Below are 24,681 nucleotides of genomic sequence, written 5' to 3' on the forward strand. Positions count from 1 at the left end.
TGTGGCTGCCGGAGCAGGGAGAGACCTCCATCAGGCATCGTACATTCCTGGCCATCGCATCGTTCAGGAAAAACGAAAAGATCTGAACGAATCCACCACAACAACAGCAAAGCCGAGGGTCAACTGGTCTTTGCCTGACTGGTGAAAAAGCCTTCACGGCCAGCTAAGCTAACCACATTGAGCGAACACATTTTCTCATTGACATCCATCAAATCTGTGGGAAAACCCTTCAGTTCAGCTGGTTGTGACTTAACGGGTCCTGCTGTGTGTGTGTGTGTGTGTGTGTGTGGATGGTCTTGTTGTTAGCATGATAGCTAGCTTAGCTTGTCAGCTGAAATATTTTTTTTAATGAACATATTTATCTTGTGACATGGTCTCGATAGTCGTTGCTGGTTGCCGCTGTGTAACAATAGTCGCATAGCTAGCTAGTTGCCTCTTTTTGATCATTAGCTTTCTAGCTACTTAGCTAGACAACAGGGGATACATGCATACCGTACTTGCCTTCCACTGCATAACGAGAACTCCCTGTGACCAAATCAGACTTGTTTCAAGTCGCTAACTGATATCAATGTCGGACGAGCTTGGTCTCGCGACTCAAACGAGCTAGCTCTTGTGAGTAGCCTCCATGCTAGCGGGCTGGTGTCTGTCAGTGGACGGTGCTCACTGGTCTCTGGTCTCTGGTCTCGCGCAGCTTTTTGCGAAAACATCAAAGCCGTGTTGTGAGAAGCCGCTCTGAGTCTGAAGCACCGCGGTCGGGATTCTGGATGTAGGATTTTAGTGAGCCAGGTGTTTGCACATTTTGTTTTTTTCTTAAGTTTGCATGATTTTAAATGCATTTTCTATTGTTTGCACGGAAGATTGCTTTTTTTCCCCCCTCAGAGAAAATGTTCTAACGCCAGGCGCTGTCTGCCAGCTCCACACCTAGTGCCTGTGTCCACTGATTTTTTTCTGTAATTTCAGAGGGGCTACGGCTAGCTTGCTGGTGGTTGCTGAGCTAGCTGCATTTCTTTTCGCTAGCTTTACCTTGTTTATTGACAACCGCTATCACATACAGTATCATCTGAATGTAGGATCGTGTTGTTATTTTATTATTTTTGGGTGTAGTAGAGCTAACTTAGTTGGAAACAATAAGTAGAACTATTTGATAGTCACTGGTGTATGCTTTGCGCTGAGAGTTGCATTGTTAAGATAGCTAGCGTAGCTATTTGTGTTGTATTCGATTGAGGGAAAAGAGCAAAAGGTTTCTTTGGAAGTATGGATGAGCAGACACGGATGCTGGCGAGTCTCGCCGGACTCGGCGGATTATCCCAAGCCGACGTGGGTGACCCAGACTCGGTTAGGAAACAGCAGTCACTCGGTCAGCCTCAGCAGGACATTGGGGATATTCTCCAACAGATCATGGCCATCACCGACGAGAGCCTGGACGAGGCGCAGGCCAGGTAAGACCAACGGGCGAGGGGAAGATGGAGCGAAGATGATTCGGAGACAACTGTTCTATGCTTAATCATGTTTAGTCTATTATCTTCAGTTCTGTCCCCTTGTTATTGCATGGACATGTGAAACGTGATTCGCCCGATTGTGGTTTGTGAACAACTGCATAATGTTACAGAATTGTTGTTCGAGTATCTCGTGTGGTCCTAAGGAAAATCCTACTTTAAGAGGTGTCTGCGAGCCTTTTTCTGTCTTGATATTACCTTTACGTCCACAGATCGTGTTCTATTCCTCGTTTCTGCTTCAATTTGAAATAATGTTCTTGAAACGTCTAACAATGGCACTCCATATATACTAGCTAACATTCAGATCTATGAGAAAGTTGAGTTGTGGTCACCTCAATCTGGATGAGTGGGCACAACGACATGCCCAAACTCTCTGTTAGATGTCCAACATGTCATGAGTATAAACACATTTGCCCGACCTCAAAGATTATGTGGAATAAATGTTTTGATTCAAGATAATGAGGTCGCTGATATGAAATGTTCCTTGTCAAGTCACACTATAGCTGTAATGACTTTAGTAACAACATTCTACTTAAATTCAGTTACAAAGCCGATTACGTGCTTTGTTATTGCATAGTAATGAGCGGTTTTTGTTACACAAGTGGACTACAATAAACCTGTAATTCAACTTCTGTGTGAACATAAACCGTACAGTTCCATTATTACATGTGTTATTATATTATGTGTATTACAATGTCAGTAGCGTAATTACAGCGTGAGATCGAAAAAGTAAATAGGCTAGAGAGAAAATATTAATCCGCGATATAGCATTTGCAGAGATAACCAGGAACGCTTTAATTGAGCCATCATCATCCTCGGTGATAGTCTTTAACGTTCTAATGAAAATATGTCAAATGTTTGGGGACTTATTGGTTTATAGCTGACATGGCAACAATCTGTATGCCTTACAGTATGGAATAAGACTGTTGTTGACGAGTCATTCATCTTTTAGATCTGCGTATGCATGTGGAATGTATAACGTGTTTTCATATCACGATTCTGACGTTAAAATGTATATGACAATAAGCAAAGGACCCATATTCATTTACGATGCGTCTTCAAGTCATCTTAAGGTCAGCAAAAGTAGAAGTGTCATAATTTTAACAATAGACGCCGGTCCACTATGAGACTGTGGCCACCGTGTGATCGTGTGTCATTAGCTAGTGATTTTCCACCCAACATTTGACCACCTGGTTCTCTTAATTAATTCCCTGCTCTTCCCCTCCCTCCCTCCCTGGTGTTCAGCCTTTTCATTGTGTGCAGCGCGCAATCAATTCTCCTATAATGTGGACGCGGGTGCAGCTGTCCGCTAATCGAGTTTCTATTAATGAGATGGGGGGGGGGGCTAGACGGGCAGCTTATGAACTCAAGGATATAATATATATATATATATATTTTAAATGTCTTGAGTTTAAAGACTTAATAGCTTAAAATGTTCCTGGAAGAACTGCAATGTTTTAAACTGTTGTGCTTTTAGCTTGCTTTATATATATTATTTTACAATGTATACTGTTTTGCCCTTTCAGCCTAAATCACTTTTTTTTGCAAGTGGTAGTTGTTGGTATCCTTTTGAGAAATGCATTTGTTGTTGGCCCTACGGCCTCCTTCAAGGGGATGTTGTAGCCCATAGGTTTGTAAATCCAGTCATGTGGACCTTGTGACTGCGTTAGCCTATAGCTTTTATCACAATTACCATAAGTCCAAAATTGAGTAAAGATCTCTAAATTCTTCTTTATATAGACCTATGTCTGTTTTTGTCACAGTACAATGATATGGATACTGCCATCACCAGTGTTTTTCTTCTGTTGTTCTTTTTTTTAGATATAACCAAGGCTGGTGTGCTAGCTATCTATTTATATTGAGTGTCTGAGATATGTGGTGTTCACTCTCCTTTGAATTACTTTTGGCCACAGCTTGTTCCGCAACACTAATACATGGATGGAATGGCATTTTCTGAGAAGCGGCTTAAATTAGTCAGTCAAGACACTTATGATGCTCCCCTTGAGCATAGCAATCCACTTACGGGCAGCTCAGGCACTTACAAAGTGGTAGCGCCATTACTCCTAGGACTGTAGACATTTGAGCACGGCATGTTGTATCTGTTAGTCTTTGGAAGATGGACTCAGACGCTCTAAGCAGCCATGACCTAGTGTAGACCTGAAGATCATGCTCTTGTGGCACAATAGGAAAACAGCTGATGGACGGTCGGTTGAATTTTAAAATTACAATTTTATATCTGATCTGAAATAGGATGCTTTCCTGTACCACAAACATCAGCTAAATGTGAGTGCCATTTTGAATTACACATGTCCAACCAGTCCACTGTATATATAGCCTTACTTATCATTCATGGGAGCCCCTAGCCCTTGTCCTGGAGGGTTGCAGTGTGGTAGGATGCAGAGGGATTTCTGTCTGGGCAGCAGAGGACGACACAGTGCAGAGTGCCCTTCCTGCCCTCCCTCATCCTCTCACCCTGTTACCCTATGTTCAGATGCTGGCCAGAGGAGTCGCCGGCGCATTGGGGTGGATCAGACGACCCCACAGAGGGAGGGGGAGCTGGGGGGGGCACGGCAGGGGGTGGCGTGCCGCTCAACTTCCAGCACAGGTCAGTACAGGACCGCATGAGCACCCCCCCTCCCCCTCCTCCTGCTCATACCCTCCATGATTAAGGCACCCGGTCCCCTCCCACTCAAATCCAGCAGAGACAAAACAAGACTGACACACAGGTGGACATGATTACGGCCATGCTCCAACAAGCAAACCACCTTTGTTATCCCCTCGTATCCACACACACTCGTCAGCGACATTCATACTCAGGAACTCATTCCTTATAGACACACGCCTATATGCCTTCGATACACAACTGGACTGGGTGTTGAGGTTAGGTGTACCCATATTCATCTGTTGTCTTGTGGTTGTTTCATTCATCCTGTGATGCTGTATCATTGTTTCCAGCTGACAGCAGATGCGTTGATAACAGAAGTATTTCTTGGGCGACGCTCTTCCTGACGCCCAACAGTGTCTTGTATGTAGTTCTCACTTGTTATATCCATCCATCCATCCATCCATGAATGTCCATTTAACAGCTGCCCTATATTTCAGTGTTTATATTTTGACTTCTGCTATTTGAGGTGAGCCACGTTTTTCTTTTGTCACGTTTAGGTCTCGACTGGTTTCTAAGTTTAGGCCGTCTCAGACTCTCACGGTTTGTCTTGACAGAGTTTATATTTATGTATGGCTTTTACAGGTACAGTGTGTCGAAGAAGACACACCTCATGTCTGTATTTGATTAGAAAGGTGTGCATCTGTGTGCGTTGGTCCATGTTTGTATTTGACAGAGAACCTTGTTTGAGGAACACAATAAACATTGGCCACTTTCCGCAAGAGTACGCCCTCTGTCAGCGATAGCCTCGTATGCGTCAGGCTGCAGTTCGTGTCCGACATATCCATTAAACGATTGAAGGTGTCGTCATACCTATTAAATTGTGTTCTTACTGTGCATGTGTAGAGAAACACTTTTCAGTATTCAGTCCAGGAAAGCCTATCTGATTTTGTAATATTTCATTGCAGCAGAGCAGTCTAACCAAAACCTGTGTCACATGCCAGTCACAGTAATAAATAGGTATGAGTAAGCAGCATATCACTGTAGCTTAGGCATGTAAATGTGTTTTGGACAGCGACAGCAGATTGGCATCTGTTGGTTGATTTGACAGTTTGGTGTTTACAATTGTCTCTCCATTTCATTCAGATGTGTGTGAGTGACATGGTCCTGTTAAGTGGGAGAATCAGTTGGAACACTAGAAGATGGCTGTGACACTCCAACAGCTCTCTCAAATTAGAACCACGCTTTAGGCTAGTTACATTGAGTTGAAGCAGCGGTTCGCAAACTTGCTGTGCTAAACCTTTAGCTTCATGAATATTCTTGTGAGACCGCCATCAATTAAACCATGTTTCCTGTCAAAGGCCTTTCTAAATATGCAACATGGTAGGAATTAACTGTGGGGCCCTGACTCATCATTTAGGACACCACAGTGGTACAGAGGAGAATACGACTACCTCCTATCCTGGAGTGGAAGCAGGGATGGAGCCTGTTACATTGCTTTGTTTTTTTTACCGTCATACTATAATTAAGAAATGTATACAATTAGGTGAAAGTGCTTTTTGAATGCATCTGATTGTTTGGCTCTATGTAATGGTATGGCATGGGGACATACTGTAGGTTAGTAGTAACACACTAGTGGTCAGTTTCACAGACAAAGAGCTTCTGAAGAGCTTAAAATCTGCGTCCATGAAACCAGCCCTAGGTATTTGACTAATATGGAAGCAGAATGATCACATAGGCCTACATCATTGTCATTTTGTGTTTCACACCGTTGATTTAAGTCTCATTTCAATGTGTAAAAGTAACAAGGCTTAGGAACAGAAGAAGATTTCAACAGACTCTTTACCAAGAGCTATGAGCCCTATCCAGAAACTTGTGTAGATCTGAAAGGTATATGGTATTTTCATGTGTGTAGAGGGACTGTTTCTTTTGAGAAAACAATATTTACATTTTTATTTAATAATTGTTTCATTGTTATCTCAGCGATTGTAAACTTGAAACGTATATTGTAGGTATGGTTCATTTGATTATTCCTTAAAGCATGGAAGGGCTATCTTTAAACGTTCTCGCCGTATATCAGCTTTTATAAATCCACAAATCTATAACCTCTCACTAGACCTATCGTTGAATAGTCGTATTTATGATGTGTAACATGAAATGGCTGTGGACAGAGGCCTGCGTGTCCTAATCCTGCCACCCACTCCCTCTCTCTTCCTCTCTCTCTACCTTCCTTTCTTTCCTGCAGGAAACACGCCCTGAACTGTCACAGAATGAAGCCCGCCCTCTTCAGTGTTCTGTGTGAGATCAAAGAGAAGACAGGTGAGTCTCTCTTCCATCCCTCGCTGTCTTTGTGCTCTCAGCCAGTCTGTTCAAGTTGTATCCCAGTGTTCAGATTACGTTTATTGGTGGGTCTTTAATGGTTCCCCTGATACCTGGTTGATCTGGTATTGATCCCTCAGAAAACAGTATTGATTGATTGTGTATTCATCTCATAGTTTCTAACATCGATCTTGCAGCGAGGGTTTGGGGAGAAAGTGGGTGGAATGGTTTGACGTTGAGCTGATCCGTACCTGAGAATTATACACACATGCAATGTTTTGGCCCCTGTTTAGGTGATTATGTTTAGCCTACTTTGTGGTATTTCAGTGTTTTTCTCAGTGTATTTCAAGTAGTGCGTTGAATTTTTTAGTGGTTTTCACATTTTCCTTACAATTGACAGCTCTGTGTTCGCTGGCAGCAGACCAAGTGTTACAGGAAATAATTCTCTATTCATGAAATATTACTGAAATGGTCTCTGTTACTCAGAGTTTTCTATTGTAAAAGTTGCTTTCTCCCATCTTGTTAGCTATTTTAGTCGGCTATCTATCTGGAAGATCTCTGGTATGGTTCAAAGGAGGAGGGCAGGAGGAGGGTAGGAGTAGATGGCAGATTGATGGTTATGGTAGTGTGGGTAGTTTCATCCTCTCTCCCTCCCTCTATACCCTCTCTTACCTCCCATTTCATGGTCTTTTCTCCCCTCTTTGCAAATCTCTCCCAACTTGAAATACAGTTTGAAAGCCCTGCACTGCCGCCTGTTGTGGCGATCTGTCAATAATGCATTATTGCTCTCCAGTGATTGGGGGAGAGCAAAGGCTAGGCTTAAGTGAGGGGGGCGGTTTACCCTGTTGCCCAGGCAACCAACAGTCTTATTTACCTTAATGCCATTGACTTTGATTTTCACATTTAGCCTTGTAGTGCAGTCTGCAAGAGCTGTGGGTGTGGGTGGAGGGAAGGGAAGCATCGAGGGCAAATGGGGGTATGGAGTAGGCCTACATTTTATCTTGCCTTAATCATAGACATGGTTTTTGTATTTGTGCATCACTGCATGCTTGTTTAAGACATCCATATATCATGCCCCTAAGGAGACTTGTCAATCAAGTCAATCACTGCTGTACTCTGCTGGATACCCTGCATGTAGTGCCCCCCTACCAGCACCATATACCTGCTCTGCTATTTCTCTGCATCTCCAAAAGACCCCCTGCAGGCTCCATCATGTGCGTCCTGAATGTGAATTGAAGAAGGCATCCCTTTCTGCTGCTGCTCATGGAAGCCCCAATCAGTAGTCCTGTAGTATCTCTGCAGATGTTTTCTGCAGTCTTTTCACTAACAGACACACGCATATTCTTGTACACACATGCACGCGCACACACACACACACACACACACACACACACACACACACACACACACACACACACACACACACACACACACACACACACACACACACACTGAACAGCAGGGATAAAAGCAAACTCTTGGGCTTGGGTCTACTCCTGCTGCTTCGGTCTTGTCCTCTCCCCCTCCCTCCCTTCTCCTCGCTCCCATTCTTGAAAGAGAAGACTTGCTCTGAACTCAGAGCTTTGATATGGTAATGGCGGGGGTGGAGGGGGAGGGGGGGGGGAGTGGGGGAGGGGATGTGAATTCCTCCGAGTGCTGCAGTTGGGTAGATTGTTTTCATTGTTAAGGAAATGTTCTGCTCTAATGCCAGCAACCTCCCCCCCCTTCCACTTCTCCACCACAGCCTCTGTTGTCCTATGCTCTCACATTAAACATATGACCTTCATCTGCGTGAAATTTGAGTTGAGTTAAATCTTTGTTAAAAATTCACTCTGAAACTAATTAAAGCAATGGGAGAGAGAGATGAGAATTGATCAAAGTTGAGGAGACGATTCCTTTGCTCCAACTTCATGTTCCCCCCTCTCGCTCTCTTGGGTATTTGCAGTAAAAATAGCTGTTGGTGCAATAGGATAACTTTCGCCAACAAAAAAATTCAAAAGCCTCTGCAGTTCTTCTCAAATTTTAGTCTGACTTAAAAGGCTTAGGTCTAGATTCTGCTCTCCTTTTCTTTTTGAGGTTTTCCTCTGTGTTACATTGCTATCAACCTTCCTTGTTCTATCATTCTCTCTTCTCTGTCCCCAGCTCCTTTTCTCCCCATCTGTTATCAAGTATTTAAACTTGATATCTTGTGGTTAGACACATCCTGTTTTTTTGTTTTCGGACAGCGTTATAGAATAATGTAAGTTCCAGAAAGACTATACAAGCAGAACATATAAACCTAAACAAAAACAACGTCTCTTTATTTTAATAAACATTTCATGCCTTTTTTTTTCTCCAGGGCCTTGTTGTTTTTCAGCCTTTAGTTGAAGCGGTTGATTTTCAGTAGCTGTATAAAGCAATAGTTAGCCTAATCTCTGTTTCTGTATTGCTTAGGGATAATCACTCTATTATCCAGAAAGTAGTAGACTTGGGATGGCTAAGATGTGATTTCTGTATATTTGATGTTGGCTTTAGCCATTTGATTATGAGATTAGGCCTTCATTACCAAATATCCTATTGCTGTTCTGAAAACATCACCCAGGTGGCTTAATGTGTGATTTTCACCAATCACCAATACACTAAATCAATGGTGTAGTTTATTTTGAAGGAGTCTGTGTTGGAATATCATGAAATTAATAGTCATAGTTTAATGTTCTCCACTCCTCTATGCCTTTGTGTCTGGCTCTGATAGAGTATAGTGCCTGTGCTACAGTGAAGCCTACAAGTCTAATTAAGAGGCCTTTTAATTATTATTATTATTTGAAAGAGTGTAATTTGAACCTTGCCGTAAAATGTTACGAGTTGTGGAAAACCTCAGACTTTTATTCTTTTTTTACGAGGCAAGGCCTGCGGGCCTGGTCGTGAAGAGCAGCACAGGGTTTGGATGTAAAGGGGGTCCAAAAGGCCTAATATGTTGGAGAGGGAAAACAAACATACTGTATATTATTACCATAAGTCATAACAATACTTAAGAAATACTAAATTCAGTTTTTATCTGAATTCTATGTTACAAATTATTCTAAATTATAGTCAACACAGATCTATCTAACCTCAGACTCAGACTGAGCCAAGAAAATACGTTAAAATGTTACATGGATGCATGTATCTTTCATTTCAATTGCAAGCATCTCTGCAGTGTTCTGCCACTCAATCCGTTTTTTCCTCTCCTCCTTCACAGAAGAGAATGGATAAGATAGAGGGTGTGAGGGGGGGAAGAGGGAGTGATAGAGAGAGATTGATGAGGCAGTAAGAGCAGCAGTAATTACTCTGTGTCCATTCCCCATGCCAGATTGGCAGACAGCTAATATCACACAGACCCCTGGCCCTGACAGACACCCCCTCCCCCCCAACACAAGCCCTCCAACTGGGGAGGTAGCATCATCCCAACCCTCTGCTTTGGCCTAATGGTGTGTGGGCTGGCCGTTCTTTTCCCCAGTTGTGTAGTATTCCTCTAGGAATAGAGCCTCTCAATAATGTGAAGATGTAAATGTCTCACTGTCGTGGGCTTTACATCATGGACAAATTCAGCCTAATCAATCAAACTGGAGTCAAGTTTGGGCTAGGAATCAGTGAGAACATTAATTGGACTGTGGTGCTGTCAATCATTACCAGAAAGCTCATGTGCGGGCTCTCCGTAATCTGTCACTTATGTTCATTCAGCTGTCGATGTGTGTGCTGCACACATTGATGTTTTTTAAGATCCATTCATTTCTACTGTAAATTGTCAGTTTTAAGTGTTGAATCAGTATGTTCTGATCTCCCGTGGGCCGTCACGCCTGTGGGTCCAGTGTTCTCACCACTTCATTTCAGCTCACCTCCCCCTGTTTGGCCCTCCCCCTCTCTCAGTCTGAGGGCTAGTTGTAAAAGGCAGCCAACATCTCTTTAATTAAAGATATGTAAATGTGGCCTCAGCTGGATTCCATTAGCGTGGTGGGGCGGGAGTGTCAGAGCCGAGCTCCTAATCCTGACTAATTAAGGATTAATTACAATTGATGGGAGCCTTCCACCCCTCCGTAGAACTCCGCAGCGGAGTCCCAGAGAGTATATTTGTATATTTCACACCATGTCATAAATACGAGATATGGAGACGAAGGGGGGGGGGGGGGGGGGGGGGGGGAAATGGACAGACGCAGGAAAGGAGGCTGACACACACAGTCATCCCAGGATTAATAGCGTGTTTTGGGTTATTGGAGGCATTAACGACCCCACTCTCTCCATAAGCCTCTGGAGCTCCTTGCCAAGGAGGGAGTTTAGATGGGTGACACTCGGATTGAGGCATTAGGTTTGCGGTTTGCTAATCTATCGTAATCTGTCTGTCTCACGCGAAGGTGTGAGCCCACATACACAAACACAACTCACTCTGCAGTGCAGTCTGTATGTGAGGGAGCTGAGCCTCTTATCTTGCTTTGTTTATTACATCTGTTTGCCATGGGTTGATACATGTTTATGGGTTAGCTGAACCAATTAGGGATTACCTGACCCATCCCATCCAGTGTAGAATGTACCCCTAGACCTGAGCTGCACTGTAGGACTATAATGGACACTGAATAATGTTGGTTTTATAGCAGAGAGAAGTGCTCTATATACAAGACTGGCTTGTAGCTTCAGCTCTCTCTGGTACCATCTGACTCTGTCATATAGCTTGTTCTCTCGTTATAAATGGGCACTGCTCCTCTGATCTATTGCTTAATTGCCACCTAATTTGCATAACAGTGCAAATTAACGACCTCTCAAATGAGCGTTCATTTTTCACAAAGTCTTTAGGAGCTCCTTAAGAGGCAGTACTAATGAGAGCACGAGGCAGCTGGGCTGATGAGAGAGAGAGAGAGAGGGGCGGGGGGGGGAGCCTGGGACTAGGGGAAGATTGTACCAGTGTTGTAACAACCCTTACTTCTCTCTTCCTCGCCCTCCTCCTCCCTTCTTGACATTTCCTGCTTGGCTTTTCCTCCATCACAGGAGTGCTCTGTGCAAAGAAGAACTGTCAGAGGAAGACTCTTTGTCGGGACCTCCCTTGTTCAGTAACCTACAGTGGGGAGAACAAGTATTTGATACACTGCTGATTTTGCAGGTTTTTCCACTTAGAAAGAATGTAGAGGTCTGTAATTTTTATCATAGGTACACTTCAACTGTGAGAGACGGAATCTAAAACAAAAATCCAGAAAATCACATTGTATGACTTTTAAATAATTAATTTGCATTTTATTGTATGAAATAAGTATTTGATCACCTACCAACCAGTAATAATTCCGGCTCTCACAGACCTGTTAGTTTTTCTTTAAGAAGCCCTCCTATTCTCCACTCATTACCTGTATTAACTGCACCTGTTTGAACTTGTTACCTTTATAAAAGACACCTCTCCACACACTCAATCAATCAGACCCCAACCTCTCCACAATGGGCAAGACCAAAGAGCTTTCTAAGGACATCAGGGACAAAATTGTAGACCGGCACAAGGCTGGGGTGGGCTACAGGACAATAGGGAAGCAGCTTGGTGAGAAGGCAACAACTGTTGGCGCAATTATTAGAAAATGGAAGAAATTTAAGATGACGGTCAATCTCCCTCGGTCTGGGGCTCCATGCAAGATCTCACCTCGTGGGGCATCAATGATCATAAGAAAGGTGAGGGATCAGCCCAGAACTACACGGCAGGACCTGGTCAATGACCTGAAGAGAGCTGGGACCACAGTCTCAAAGAAAACTATCAGTAACACACTACGCCGTCAGGGATTAAAATCCTGTAGCGCACGCAAGGTCCCCCTGCTCAAGCCAGCGCATGTCCAGGCCCGTCTGAGGTTTGCCAATGATCATCTGGATGATCCAGAGGAGGAATGGGAGAAGGTCATGTGGTCTGATGAGACCAAAATAGAGCTTTTTGGCATAAACTCCACTCGCCGTATTTGGAGGAAGAAGAAGGATGAGTACAACCCCAAGAACACCATCCCAACCGTGAAGCATGGAGGTGGAAACATCATTCTTTGGGGATGCTTTTCTGCAAAGGGGACAGGACGAATGCACCGTATTGAGGGGAGGATGGATGGGGCCAAGTATCGCGAGATCTTGGCCAATAACCTCCTTCCCTCAGTAAGAGCATTGAAGATGGGTCGTGGCTGGGTCTTCCAGCATGACAACGACCCGAAACACACAGCCAGGGCAACTAAGGAGTGGCTCCGTAAGAAGCATCTCAAGGTCCTGGAGTGGCCTAGCCAGTCTCCAGACCTGAACCCAATAGAAAATCTTTGGAGGGAGCTGAAAGTCTGTGTTGCCCAGCGACAGCCCCGAAACCTGAAGGATCTGGAGAAGATCTGTATGGAGGAGTGGGCCCAAATCCCTGCTGCAGTGTGTGCAAACCTGGTCAAGAACTACAGGAAACGTCTGATCTCTGTAATTGCAAACAAAGGTTTCTTTACCAAATATTAAGTTCTGTTTTTCTGATGTATCAAATACTTATTTCATGCAATAAAATGTAAATTAATTACTTTAAAATCATACAATTTAATTTTCTGGATTTTTTTTTTTAGATTCTATCTCTCACAGACAGTTGAAGTGTACCTATGATAAAAATTACAGACCTCTACATTCTTTCTAAGTGGGAAAACGTGCAAAATCAGCAGTGTATCAAATACTTGTTCTCCCCACTGTATGTGGTTATTATTATGAGGAATATGGGATGGCAGACCACCACTACATCTGAACAAATAGTAATACGTGTATTTGCTAGTGTAGACTTTTTTTTCTATCATTATTGAAAATGAACAGACTGAGACAACGGTCTTCTCTGTTAACCAGTGGAACGTGTGCAGCCGGGCAGGCATTCAACCATGTGCACCTGAGTGAAGTCTGTTTTGCTCTGGTGGCCATGAATTTCCCCTCTTGTTAATTAAGGGCTGATTAATGATGTGTTGGGCTGGAGTGTGGTGTTTGCCCAGGGTGTGAGTTTTCCCATTCACATCCTAATCAGGTCATACTGTGTCGACACTGACCACTTACACCTTCCAGAGCGAAGGAGTGGTGTGTGTGTGTGTGTGTGTGTGTGTGTGTGTGTGTGTTTTGGGGTGAGACCATCATGGCCTTGGAAAGAGCTCAACTTGTTAGGGCATTAAGGTCATCGCGTCATCGCAATGTTCATTCAGAGGCCAAAGGAACCAGTCTGTCTGATCAATACTGTTATTACTAGGGCTGCAGGGGTTTTACATTATAGAGGCGACTACAGCAAGTTGTCTGTTAAAATGTTGCAGAGAAATTTCGCATTTGGCCTTCAATAGTGGAAGCTTATGTGTAAGTATCCATTGCAAATGCCACCTGATACCTAGGCCTGATACCTAGATTAAACAGGCTTAATTAAAGTTTCAAAAACCCAATATGGACATGATTTACCTGATACTCCTGCCAAGAGGTAACCATTGTCTCTTTTTGTGCAACCATACAACACAATGATTTCAAAATCATCGCTAGGCTAATATTTCTGAAATTATAATGCTATGTCCTAGCCCTTCTTCTACCTGCCAACACAACCAGGAGACTACCATGTAACCTATTCAGTCAAGATATTTACTTATTGGCCTAGTAAATACACTGCAAGCTACTGTAAATTTGCCGCACAAACGTTTCCCCTCACGGTAGTAGAATCATGTTTTTCTCAATATCAGAGTCCTAGACTACAATGTGGGTTCACAACTGATTGGGGGGGGGGGGGGGGGTAATTAATGACAGCTCATATTTTTGTTCCCTTTAATTACGAGTCATCACTGTCCAAGAATCAAGTACCGGTAGTAGTAAATATAGAACTGAAACCAAGACACTGTCTTTACATTCACATTCACATTCCCTACCTACTGCCTAGTGCCTGAGAGGAGCCACACGCAGCTTTGGACATGGCCTCTGATAGAATGAGAGAATCACATCTGGTGCAAAGGAAAGAGGAGATTGGTTTACGATGGATCAGTGTAGCTAGGTAGAGACAGTGAAAAGTAGCCAGGGTGTGATTTCATTTGGTGTCATTATTTTCCCAATGTCCAGTCATATTCAGTTAAGGAAAGGTGAGGGAAGTGCTTGTGGAAACGCGTTTCAGAGTATTTATTTATAAAATATGCCAGTCTTTTGATAAGGCGACTTGTAATCTCTGAGGGCATACCAGCTTCGGTTGCTGTAAGACAGATTTTTTTCTGTGTGCGCGCCTGTGTGTGGACCTGTGGGTGCGTGCAACAGGGTTTTAGTAAACAGCTCCGAACAGATGCTGATTAGCCTGAGCTGCTTAAAGCAGGAACTGACTCATGGATTCCTAAGCTTACTCCCCTCCACCAAAAACACCATCAAAGGATAGAGTAAGGAAGTCAGTCTGAAGCAGAATATGCAGCGGAATATAATTTTGCTCAATAATACTGTAAGCCTACATTTAGCGGAAGGCAGATCCAAAAAAAATAATGGATTCATTAATAGTCATGTGAAGATGTCCTTCATCATCAGATGCCTCACCTGTGATTGTGGTTAGGCTATGTCACATGACTGTGAATCTGAACAGCTTGTTTACCAGGGCCATGTGAGCGTGTGTCAGGGGGAGATAGATAGCATTGCTGCAAGGGAATCCTCCTCCTGACTGTACTAGACTCTGACTCCGTCAAATGGCTGCTCAGCCCCCATGCAGCACACACAGGATCTGAATCCACTCAACCCTTGGATTCAGTAACCATCTTCAATTTCCTCCTGTGCCCAAGAGTCAGTTTACAGTCCTCTCTGATGGAACTAGAGCACTCATGAGTCTGTTTTCATAGACAGAGAGGTGTTCAACCTAGTACCCATAGTGGAACGCTCTGCTGTGTGAAGCAGTGGAAATTGTGCTCAGACGTTTGTACCAAGTCTGCATTTCTCCCCCTCAAAAAAGTTTAAACAATCTGCCATTTCTGGTTGTCAATGTTATTTTCCAGATCCATGCCACAGAATGTGTGCTCTTTTCCTTTGTTGAGTTTCGTGTTTTTAGTTTTGCCTTAGATTTGTGTGGAGTTTATTTGTGCTTGTAGGTTAGCATTTTTTTAAATTGCAAAACATCTTTCTCAGTCTTCAATCTGTAGTTGTAGGATGATTGTGTATGTGTTATCACACTGTATTCTCTCCACTGCACCTCTACTCCTGCATCCAGTCTTTTTTTGCCTTTTTTCCCTCTGTCTCTCACAGTTTCTCTCGCTTTCTCTCCCTGTTTTTATATCTCCTCTTGTGACTCCTTGTTTTTTTTTCCAATTCTCCTTGGTTCTCCTTCTACCCTCTTCTTACCTTTTTTTTCTTTTTCCCTTCTCCCTCTCTCCTGCTCTCTCGCTCTCTCCCAGTGAAAGGCTGAGAATACCCAAGGGAGCTGATGCAATTAAAATGCTAATCCTGTCTGTCTACAGAGAGAGGGAGAGAGGGGGGGGGCTGACAGCATGAGGGATTGCGGCTCACATGGAGAACTCGACTGAAATGGAGAACAGAGGGAGAGAGGGGGGTGCTGGGGGGTGCGGAGGGGGGAGGGGATATGGGGGGGGGGGGGGGGGGGGGCGGAGAGAGGCCAGAGTGAAAAGGGGATGCGAGAGAGAGAATAGACAGATGAGGATAAAGCATGTGCTGTGAGCTGAGCAATGATATACCGAATCTGTTTTGGGGTTCGTCTCTCTAATGTACTGTAGACATTCCGTTTAATATACAGCGCTGCACTGTTAGTTAGACTTCCCCTACACTTCCACACATGTATTGTACCTGCACTGCACTGCACACCATTGCGATATTGCCTGTGCAGAAATGAGAGTGATTATGTATGCAGTCGAAACCCAGCTGGATACCCTGAATATTTCATAGTATGGGTTGCTCGCTCTGTCTCTCAATGCCACACAACCTGCCTTAGGGTGGTAGCAGGTCCGTAATGATGTGGTTTTAACAGCTACGCATATAGTTTGTGGGCCTTCCAACAGCTCCCTATTTTTTTATGGGGGGGTTTTGGAAAACATTGCCGAAACATTATACACGTACTTAGTAGAATTACGCATTTTGTCTGATGGGCAAATGGGTATGCCTTAGAACATAGTATCAGATTAGCATTCATAGGCTTATAGGCTACTACGATGTTCATGTATAGGCTTACTAGGTGTGTTTACAACGATGATTGTTTTACTTGTGTCACCGGCTCTTCGCTGTATCTCAACTCTTCTGAATAGCCCTAACCCCCCCCCACTCCAGACTGTGTGAGTGTAATTGTCAGAAATCACAGCTTAATTGGAGTAATTAGGGGAATCTAAGGGCATTAGGCTACAGCTGGGGGCCATAATGAGTAGTGGGGGGGAGGAGGAGAGGTGGAAGGCCTACAGTTTTGCCCTCTTGACTGTAGGTCAAATTTTTCAATCCCCATGTATGAATATGGCAAACCTAAAGACGGCGCTCTCCTCCACTACCCTGCCCGCTCTGCTGGGCCAGGAAGTAGTCAGTCTGGAGCAGAGTCTGTGTCTGGGACAGGACCGCCCAGACGGACTTCCACACGCACACACACACACACACACACACACACACAGAGAGAGAGAGAGAGAGCCCCAAACTTAGTGAAGCACAGATGAATCATCCAACTTCATGTACTCAGACGCACACCAAACTTCTTAACACTTAGTGGGACTTAAAGTATAGGCTTGTAGGTGCATACACGTTATAAAAGCACTCTCTACCTAAGTACTAAAGTAGTGCTTTGTGAGTGACTGAAGGGTAGAGGGTGAAAGGGAGAGAGGGAGAGGGATGGGCCAATCGGGGTCATTAGTTCAGTCGGCTGGGTCTGCTGCATTCCTGGGCCCTGAGTGGGGGAGCAACAGAGAAGGAATGTGACTCTGTGAAGGGGGAGCAAGAGAGAGGAGCTAAGTGGAGGGAGTCAGAGGCAAGAGGGAACAGGAAAAAAGAGCAACAAGCAGGGGAGGAAAAAAAAAAGGAGGGAAGGGGAGTTTATAAAAAAGGAGGGAAAGTTGGAGAGAAGTTAGAGAAGGGAGACCTTTGAAGGGGGGATGGGGTACTTGGCAGAATAGTTCTGGTGCAGTTTAAAGTGAAACAAAGGACTAGGGCAGTGTTAACTAACTCCTTTACTAAAACAAGATTTGTCTTGTGTTTTTTCTGCTGGACAGAATATGCTTTCCGCAAGCTGCTAGTCATGGCATTAATGCAGTAAAGTTCCAGATGTCTCTCTCTCACCTCTAGTCTAAATGCTGTCCTACTTATTCCCCCTGTGGAGTCTGATGTCTGTCTATTCAGTGATTCTGTTATGGCCATGCTCTTGTGGCAGAAGCAAAAAACATCAACAACAAAAAAAACACCTTTGATGATATTTTTTGATTGGCTTAGGCTACATAATCCCCAATGTTGAATCTCAAAGTGTGTAAGCGGCAATAAATACATTAACATTTCTTTTGTAATGAATCTTGTCATCCCTATTGCCTGCGTCCATCAATTACTCAAACACACGTCTGTTTCTCCTGCTGTTTAGATGCCTAGATTGCCTTGGTGCAATTTGAGCATGTTACCTACCTTGGGCCCTACATCATAAAATCTGACGTAAATGGTGAATGGCTTGATACCAATATAAATGCACAATGCTGGTCAAGTGTTGGCTACATTTTGACTATCACCTATTGTGATAGATGCCCATTCATGGTGTTGTTGGTGATGACAGTGAAATACATTGCTCTTTTGTTGACCCACAACAACACATTTAAAAAACGGACAATGGCTTCACCATGACATCCAACACACACTTGCATACTGACTCGCATATGCTGTTAGTTGAAACTTGTGTTTCTGTGCGAGAGAGACTGCACTGTGTGTGTGTGTGTGTGTGTGTGTGTGTGTGTGTGTGTGTGTGTGTGTGTGTGTGTGTGTGTGTGTGTGTGTGTGTTTGTGTGAGAGAGAGAGAGAGAGATGAGTGCATGGCTGGAGGCTGACAGAGGTCCTGGTTTAATACACTGGTGGAGTGGAGCGGCTGAAAGCTGTACTTATGGCCAGTGGAGCTCATAGTGACAGCACATGCACTCCTATTACTATCCCCATGCCTCATGAGCCCCACATTCCAGCAGCCTGCCACCGAGGGGCCACACTGCCCTCTGCTGTCGGAACAGGGCAACTGCAGGCTCATTTAGAATTCACTAAAGATCCCAGGGCAGTGACTCTGGGGAGCAACTTGACTGGTGTTTTGACAGCTTTGCACTTCTCCTTGAAATTTAGCATTGATAGAGTGTCCTCCCTTGCAGTCCCCGAAACCCAGAATAATGTCACTCTTTGGCAGAATTAATGTGGTGTTTGCAACATTTTAAACAGTCTCCACTGTGCAGTGCAGCATTGAGAATGACAGTTAATGTGAATAATGTTGTTTCTGCCTGCCTGTGTGATTCCTGTGACTCCTCTCCAGTGCTGAGTATCCGGGGCGTGGATGAGGAGGACCCCCCAGATCCCCAGATCATGCGCCTGGACAACATGCTGCTGGCGGAGGGCGTGTCAGGCCCAGAGAAGGGCGGAGGCTCCGCAGCGGCGGCCGCAGCTGCAGCAGCGGCAGGAGGGTCGCCCAATGACAGCAGCATCGAGCACTTGGACTACAGAGCCAAACTGACCCAGATCCGTGGGATCTACCACTCTGAAATGGAGAAATACGAGCAGGTGAGAGCGGGGGATGGAGGGGAGGGGGGGGGGGGGGGTGGTGGTAAGTAATGGGCTAAACTTGTCCGAGCTCGCTCACCAAATGATTATGTAAAGTTTTATTCATATTCATTCCTAAAGATCTACCCTTGGGGGCAGGTTTCTTGTCTCTTGACTGGATCGTCACTCTCTCTCCTCTCTCTCCTTACTCCAGGCATGCAGCGAGTTCACCAACCATGTGATGAACCTACTGAGGGAGCAGTCACGCACACGGCCCATCTCTCCCAAAGAGATCGAGCGCATGGTGGCCATCATCCACCGCAAGTTCAGCTCCATCCAGATGCAGCTGAAGCAGAGCACCTGCGAGGCCGTCATGATCCTGCGCTCTCGCTTCCTCGACGCCAGGTCTGTGTCTGTCCGACTGTTTGGAATTTCCCAGACAGCCTTTGTATAATTGCTGTACATGTAGCGCTAATACTAAACACAAAACACATTCTACGTCATCCCCCTGACTGACTCGTTCGTCTCGTTTGTGCCTCAGACGCAAGAGGCGTAACTTCAACAAGCAGGCGACAGAGGTGCTGAATGAGTACTTCTACTCCCACCTGTCCAACCCCTACCCCAGCGAGGAGGCCAAGGAGGAGCTGGCCAAGAAGTGTGCCATCACCGTCTCTCAGGTGAGCTCACAGCCTCGTCCGTAGCTCTGTTGCTGCTGCTGTCTGTCAACAGCACTAACCGTGTGTGTCTCTGTGTGTGTGTGTGTGTGTCTGTCTGTGTGTGTGTCTGTGTGTGTCTGTGTGCGTGTGTACCCCTTCCCCCCCAGGTCTCTAACTGGTTCGGCAACAAGAGAATACGGTACAAGAAGAACATTGGTAAGTTCCAGGAGGAAGCGAACCTCTACGCCGTTAAAACAGCGGTGGATGCTGCCAGCGTCTCAGCGCAGGCTAGCCAGGCCAACTCTCCGGCGACGCCCAACTCAGGTACCGTGTGCCCCCACCCCCCCCCACCACCTCATCCACACCATCACCCTCATCAGGTCAATGCTTTTATGACACTAAAAAGTTCAACTCATCATACAAACACAGAAGAGAACTACTGAAACATACGAACGTCACAGTCAGAAGGACAATGTCTGTCTGTCTGCCTGCCTGCCTGCCTGCCTGCCTGCCTGCCTGCCTACCTGCCTGCCTCTCTCTGTCTTGTCTGTGGCTGGCTGGCTCTCCATCAGACTCGTTCTTCCATTTTGCTTGTCTGCCCTGTTTGGTGTTGCTCTCATTGAATCTTTGATAGAGCAAGTCTTTATTGAGTCTTGAACTAGTTGAAGAGCGGTTGGCTGGGAGGAGATGAATGTCTGGATTTACCAGTTTTTTTTTTGCTTACTCGTCGGGGAGTGTGCACCTTATAGGTAGTAGCAATGAAGTATCCTTGCTAGTTCTGTAGACCATTATTCTCAGCCATGTGCTCTGTAGCACTTTACTACTAATGAATGCGTTTCCGGTATGAATGTTCTATTGTTATGCTTGTGTTAGCTTATGGCCATATTTTATCGAACTATTATCGCTACTAGGAAATGACCCCACCCCCCTCCCCATCAGACCACAATTCCTGTAAGCATTCTGCAGTTTTCACCACTTCCTTTGACATCCACTCTTGCATCTTCCATTTTTCATCCTCAAAATAAAGACATGTCACTTCTTTTTTTTTTCATTTCTGCAAGCACCTCAAATACTCTGTTTGCGCTGTCTTCATGTATAGCACGCTTCACACAGTCAGTTTACACACACACACACACACACACACACACACACACACACACACACAGACAGACAGACAGACAGACACACACACACACACACAGAGAACAGTTACCCCTATTTGCTCAGGAAGCAGACAGGAGCAGGTAGGTGATCATTCAGTCATTGTGACCTGTAGAAGGACCATGTCATGATCAGCTCCCTGTTGCTACCTCCATGCTGAATCTCCTCCGCTGTAAACCACTGGAGGCTGATAACAGCCAGTGAAGGAGTCGTGGTATCATGCTACTGTATGACTTGAAATGTTGAAGAGATAAACCGTATCCTGACACTACATGAGTCGATATTTTTTGACGTCCCAGTTTGGTCAGTTTTGGTATTGGAAAGAATTTCCAAGTCCTTTTTTTTTCTCCATCGCTTCTACTCATGGCTCACCCATTCAGAATGCCATGACCGTGATCAGTGACGCTCATGTTAAAGAAGTTGCTCGGATCAGATCATAGGGTGTGACTGTTCCTTTGCAAAGCAAGTGTACATGACCCCTGATGAACTCTGACCCTGGCACCGATTGGCTGCGTGTGTTGCCTGCAGGGTCATCGGGGTCATACAGCTTGTCTCACACAGGCGACGCCTACCTTGGCCTGCGCTCACTCAACGGGGAGGGTCTCAACATCACCCCCTCTCTGCAGCCGCAGGTAGGCACTGAGGACATCTGCAAAGCCTGCCTCAATGCCCCCCCCCCCTACAAACCCAGCCACCTAAACATCCTTAGATACCTGTTCTTAGCACCTCCTGGCTGTGACCCCACCTTAGACCCTGCCCTAGCATCAACCCCTAACTCCCTTGACCCCGTGGTACTTGCCCCTTTCCACCCTGCACAAATGTCTCATGGTGCACACGGCCCTCTCCATCTCCAGACCTTCCATAACCCCCTGTGCTGTTCAGTTTAGTCCTTGGTGTAACCCCCCCACCCCACCCAGACATTCCTCCTCTCCATACATACATCCCTTCCACCCCCCCCCCCCCTTCCCCTGTCCCCCGTCCCCCATCCACCGTCCTGGATTTAATGTGTACTTGCACACTTATGTCGTCCCTCAGAGGATCCACAGATTTCTGCTGTAGTCAGCCTGGCGTCCTAAAGAGTCCAAGAGACCAGTAATACCACAGTATCTACCTACCGGTCAATAGCTACTGAGAATAGAGAACTAACAATGGATGGTGAGATCATGTCATTTCATCTCATGCCTTGTCTGAACAGTTAACACTAACGGATATTGACTGTAAAGCTGTCACTCCAAGAGATGGTGTATGACAGCAGCCATGAGATGATAGAGAATTGTGATATTCCAGTGGTGGATATGAGCCCACGGTGAAATGGTTGTAGTACAAAGGGAGAAATTAGGGAGAGCAGTCAAGGGTGATGCTGATTTGCATTTACAGATACAGCAGAGGTTTGTGGAAGCTTTAGTTCCTTGTTCCTCCTTTGTTTGTGTGAGAATATGTTCTGATGCAAAAACTGGGTGGTTATATGTGTGTGTGTGCGACAGGGTTTCCGTTAACCGGTAATTACCGGTCTTTGTCCGGTAAAATCTATTGAAGTCCGACAAATTGAAACCTCTTCGGTCATAATGTCCGGTGAAAATAATTCCCTCTAAGCACAATTTGAATACAATTCGCTAAAGTTTAATTGTCACATTCTGATTCCTTCTATATTAAAAAAGACGAATATATAGGCTATATATTTCTTTTATTATTATATGATTTGACGCCGGCATGATGATGACTCCGCGAAACAGCGGTGGCAGGGTTGCCAGATGGGATTTTACAGCCTAACCAGTCTATTACCGCTAAACCCAGTAGCCCATTCGGCGATAACCCGGCCCATCTGGCAACCCTGCTTTTAACCTGCAAACGTTGCAGCTCAAAGTGCACCATAGCGCGCGAGAGGTAAACATGGCAAGACAAAGTAAGCTTAACAATTACTTCATGAAACCAAGCTACAATGAGTCTGAGGAGAAGTCTGACTCTGAAGAGATGGAGGTAGTGGCTCCTCCAGCCAGAAAGTCTCGAGGGTTCCGAGTTGAATGGAAAGAACATTTCCCCTGGCTGCGTTTAGATGGGGAAGGAAAAATGTTCTGCTCACCGTGCAAAAAATCGGGGAGGAATAACGGATTCACGAGAGGAGCATAATATAGCATAGCGAATATGAGAATGTCTCACTGATCACAGTCGGTGCAGTGAGCACATATCGGCGGTCAGTTTGAGGCAACAGCAAACCGCTATGAAAGGCCACTGTGAGCAGGCTAATGAAACGGCTAACAATAAGCTGCACTCTCAGTTGCATTTCACATGGCAAAAAATGGCATCGCATGTCATCAGTATGTGGGACTGACTGAGCTACTGAAAGCAGTTAAGTTCATTTAAAGCCTATTTATTTTCAAAGAGTTTTCTTCTATTTTATTTTATCTGATAAAAGGCATATGAATGGAAATTAGGCTAGCCGTGTCACGCCAGAAGCCTACATGTAACCTCTTGCACTTTTCAATAAAATGTTATAAATCTAGACATTGTGGTATTTCTTTATATACGTATCCCAGCCTGCCTATCAATCGTTTCTCAATAAACAGTTATGTTCTCCTCATTGTCATACTCGCGAGTCCGATTAAGTATGATTTGACAGGCAGCTAAACTAAATGCTTTCCCAACCAGCGAGACCTAGTTATAGAAATGACGTTGTTTTATTGATAAAAAAGGGTAAAACTGGAAAGAGAAAATAGAAAATTAATCCCAAACAATTTAACAGACTTCAGTTAACGTAATGTGGAGTCCGTTCATTGATCGATGCAGTCTGTTCAGTTCCCAGTGTGGCGCGCGTTCAGCGCTGGCCAATATTATTATATTTAGCCAATATTATTATATTTATTATATAGCTCGCATCTAATCGTATCGGATGAGAAATAGACATTAAACGGCATATACTATAGGCTACACAACAGTAATCACCGCGACAAACAGCTATATTATATTTTAATATGATGACCGGAATATCTCACGTTTGTCCGGTAAATTGAAATCTTCCCGGACACGTTGACCGGCACAATTTTTTTCGAACGGAAACCCTGGTGTGCGAGTGCGTGCGCCTGTGTATCCTGGTGTTTTTATTTAGCTTACACCCTCTTGTTTCTGATAGGTGGATACCCTGCACCATGCTACACACCTGACGGGCGGCTATGAGGAGCTGTCAGGTAGCGCCCTCTACACCCCTCACCGCCTGGATGTGAGTGCTGTCTATTATTTGTCTCCTTTTGTTTACAGCTTTTGACCCTTAATATAAAACCTTTACATTTATCCATCATGATTTCTGTCCATCATACAAGACTGACGTACAATATTCATCCATGTACCATCTCTCACTCTCTCTCTCTCACTCTCTCTCTCTCTCCTGTTCTTGAATTTTGTTGTAGGCTAACAACAGCTGGCAGGACACCACCAACCCCTCTGTCACCTCGCCACCTGGTCCTCCTTGCAGCGTCCACTCTGACACCTCCAACTGAGACACCATCGTACCCCTCCCCCCTCCACCTGCCCCCTCCTCCCCCAGCCCCCTCCCTGACTCTACACTCTGCTGTGGTCTGCTCTGATCACTAGGCTTCCCTCTGCCACAATCTTCCACTTTCCAACTCCGGACTGGACACCCATGCCAGTTTGTACATGTACCTGCTCACATACACACCGAAACAAACAAACACACACACACACACACACACACACACTCTCTCTTCTACACTTCTGTGGACCGTGAAACGGACAGCCGAACAGAAGATGGAAGGAATTGCCCTCCACCCTACTA

General features: G+C 45.0%; 1 protein-coding gene across 3 annotated transcripts; it reads left to right on the forward strand.

The window, feature by feature from the left end:
- Nucleotides 1-1,254: 1,254 nt before the first annotated feature.
- On the forward strand, nt 1,255-24,385 carry pbx4 (pre-B-cell leukemia transcription factor 4; the record flags this gene model as incomplete). 3 transcript variants are annotated; one of them, XM_080524547.1, is made up of 9 exons in its annotated part: nt 1,255-1,439; nt 6,344-6,417; nt 18,854-19,098; nt 19,292-19,482; nt 19,619-19,754; nt 19,901-20,057; nt 21,423-21,526; nt 24,022-24,108; nt 24,296-24,385. In XM_080524547.1, the coding sequence occupies 9 exons, from the start codon at nt 1,255-1,257 to the stop codon at nt 24,383-24,385; spliced, it is 1,269 nt and encodes a 422-aa protein (XP_080380673.1). The 3 variants fall into 3 exon arrangements, with proteins under 3 accessions (XP_080380673.1, XP_080380674.1, XP_080380675.1); XM_080524548.1 differs by having other exon boundaries at nt 21,456-21,526; XM_080524549.1 differs by lacking the exons at nt 21,423-21,526; nt 24,296-24,385 and having other exon boundaries at nt 24,022-24,065.
- Between the last annotated feature and the right edge of the window lie 296 nt (nt 24,386-24,681).

This window comes from Nansenia antarctica (genome assembly GCF_963989245.1).
Source record: "Nansenia antarctica genome assembly, chromosome: 2".
Lineage (NCBI taxonomy): Eukaryota > Metazoa > Chordata > Actinopteri > Argentiniformes > Microstomatidae > Nansenia > Nansenia antarctica.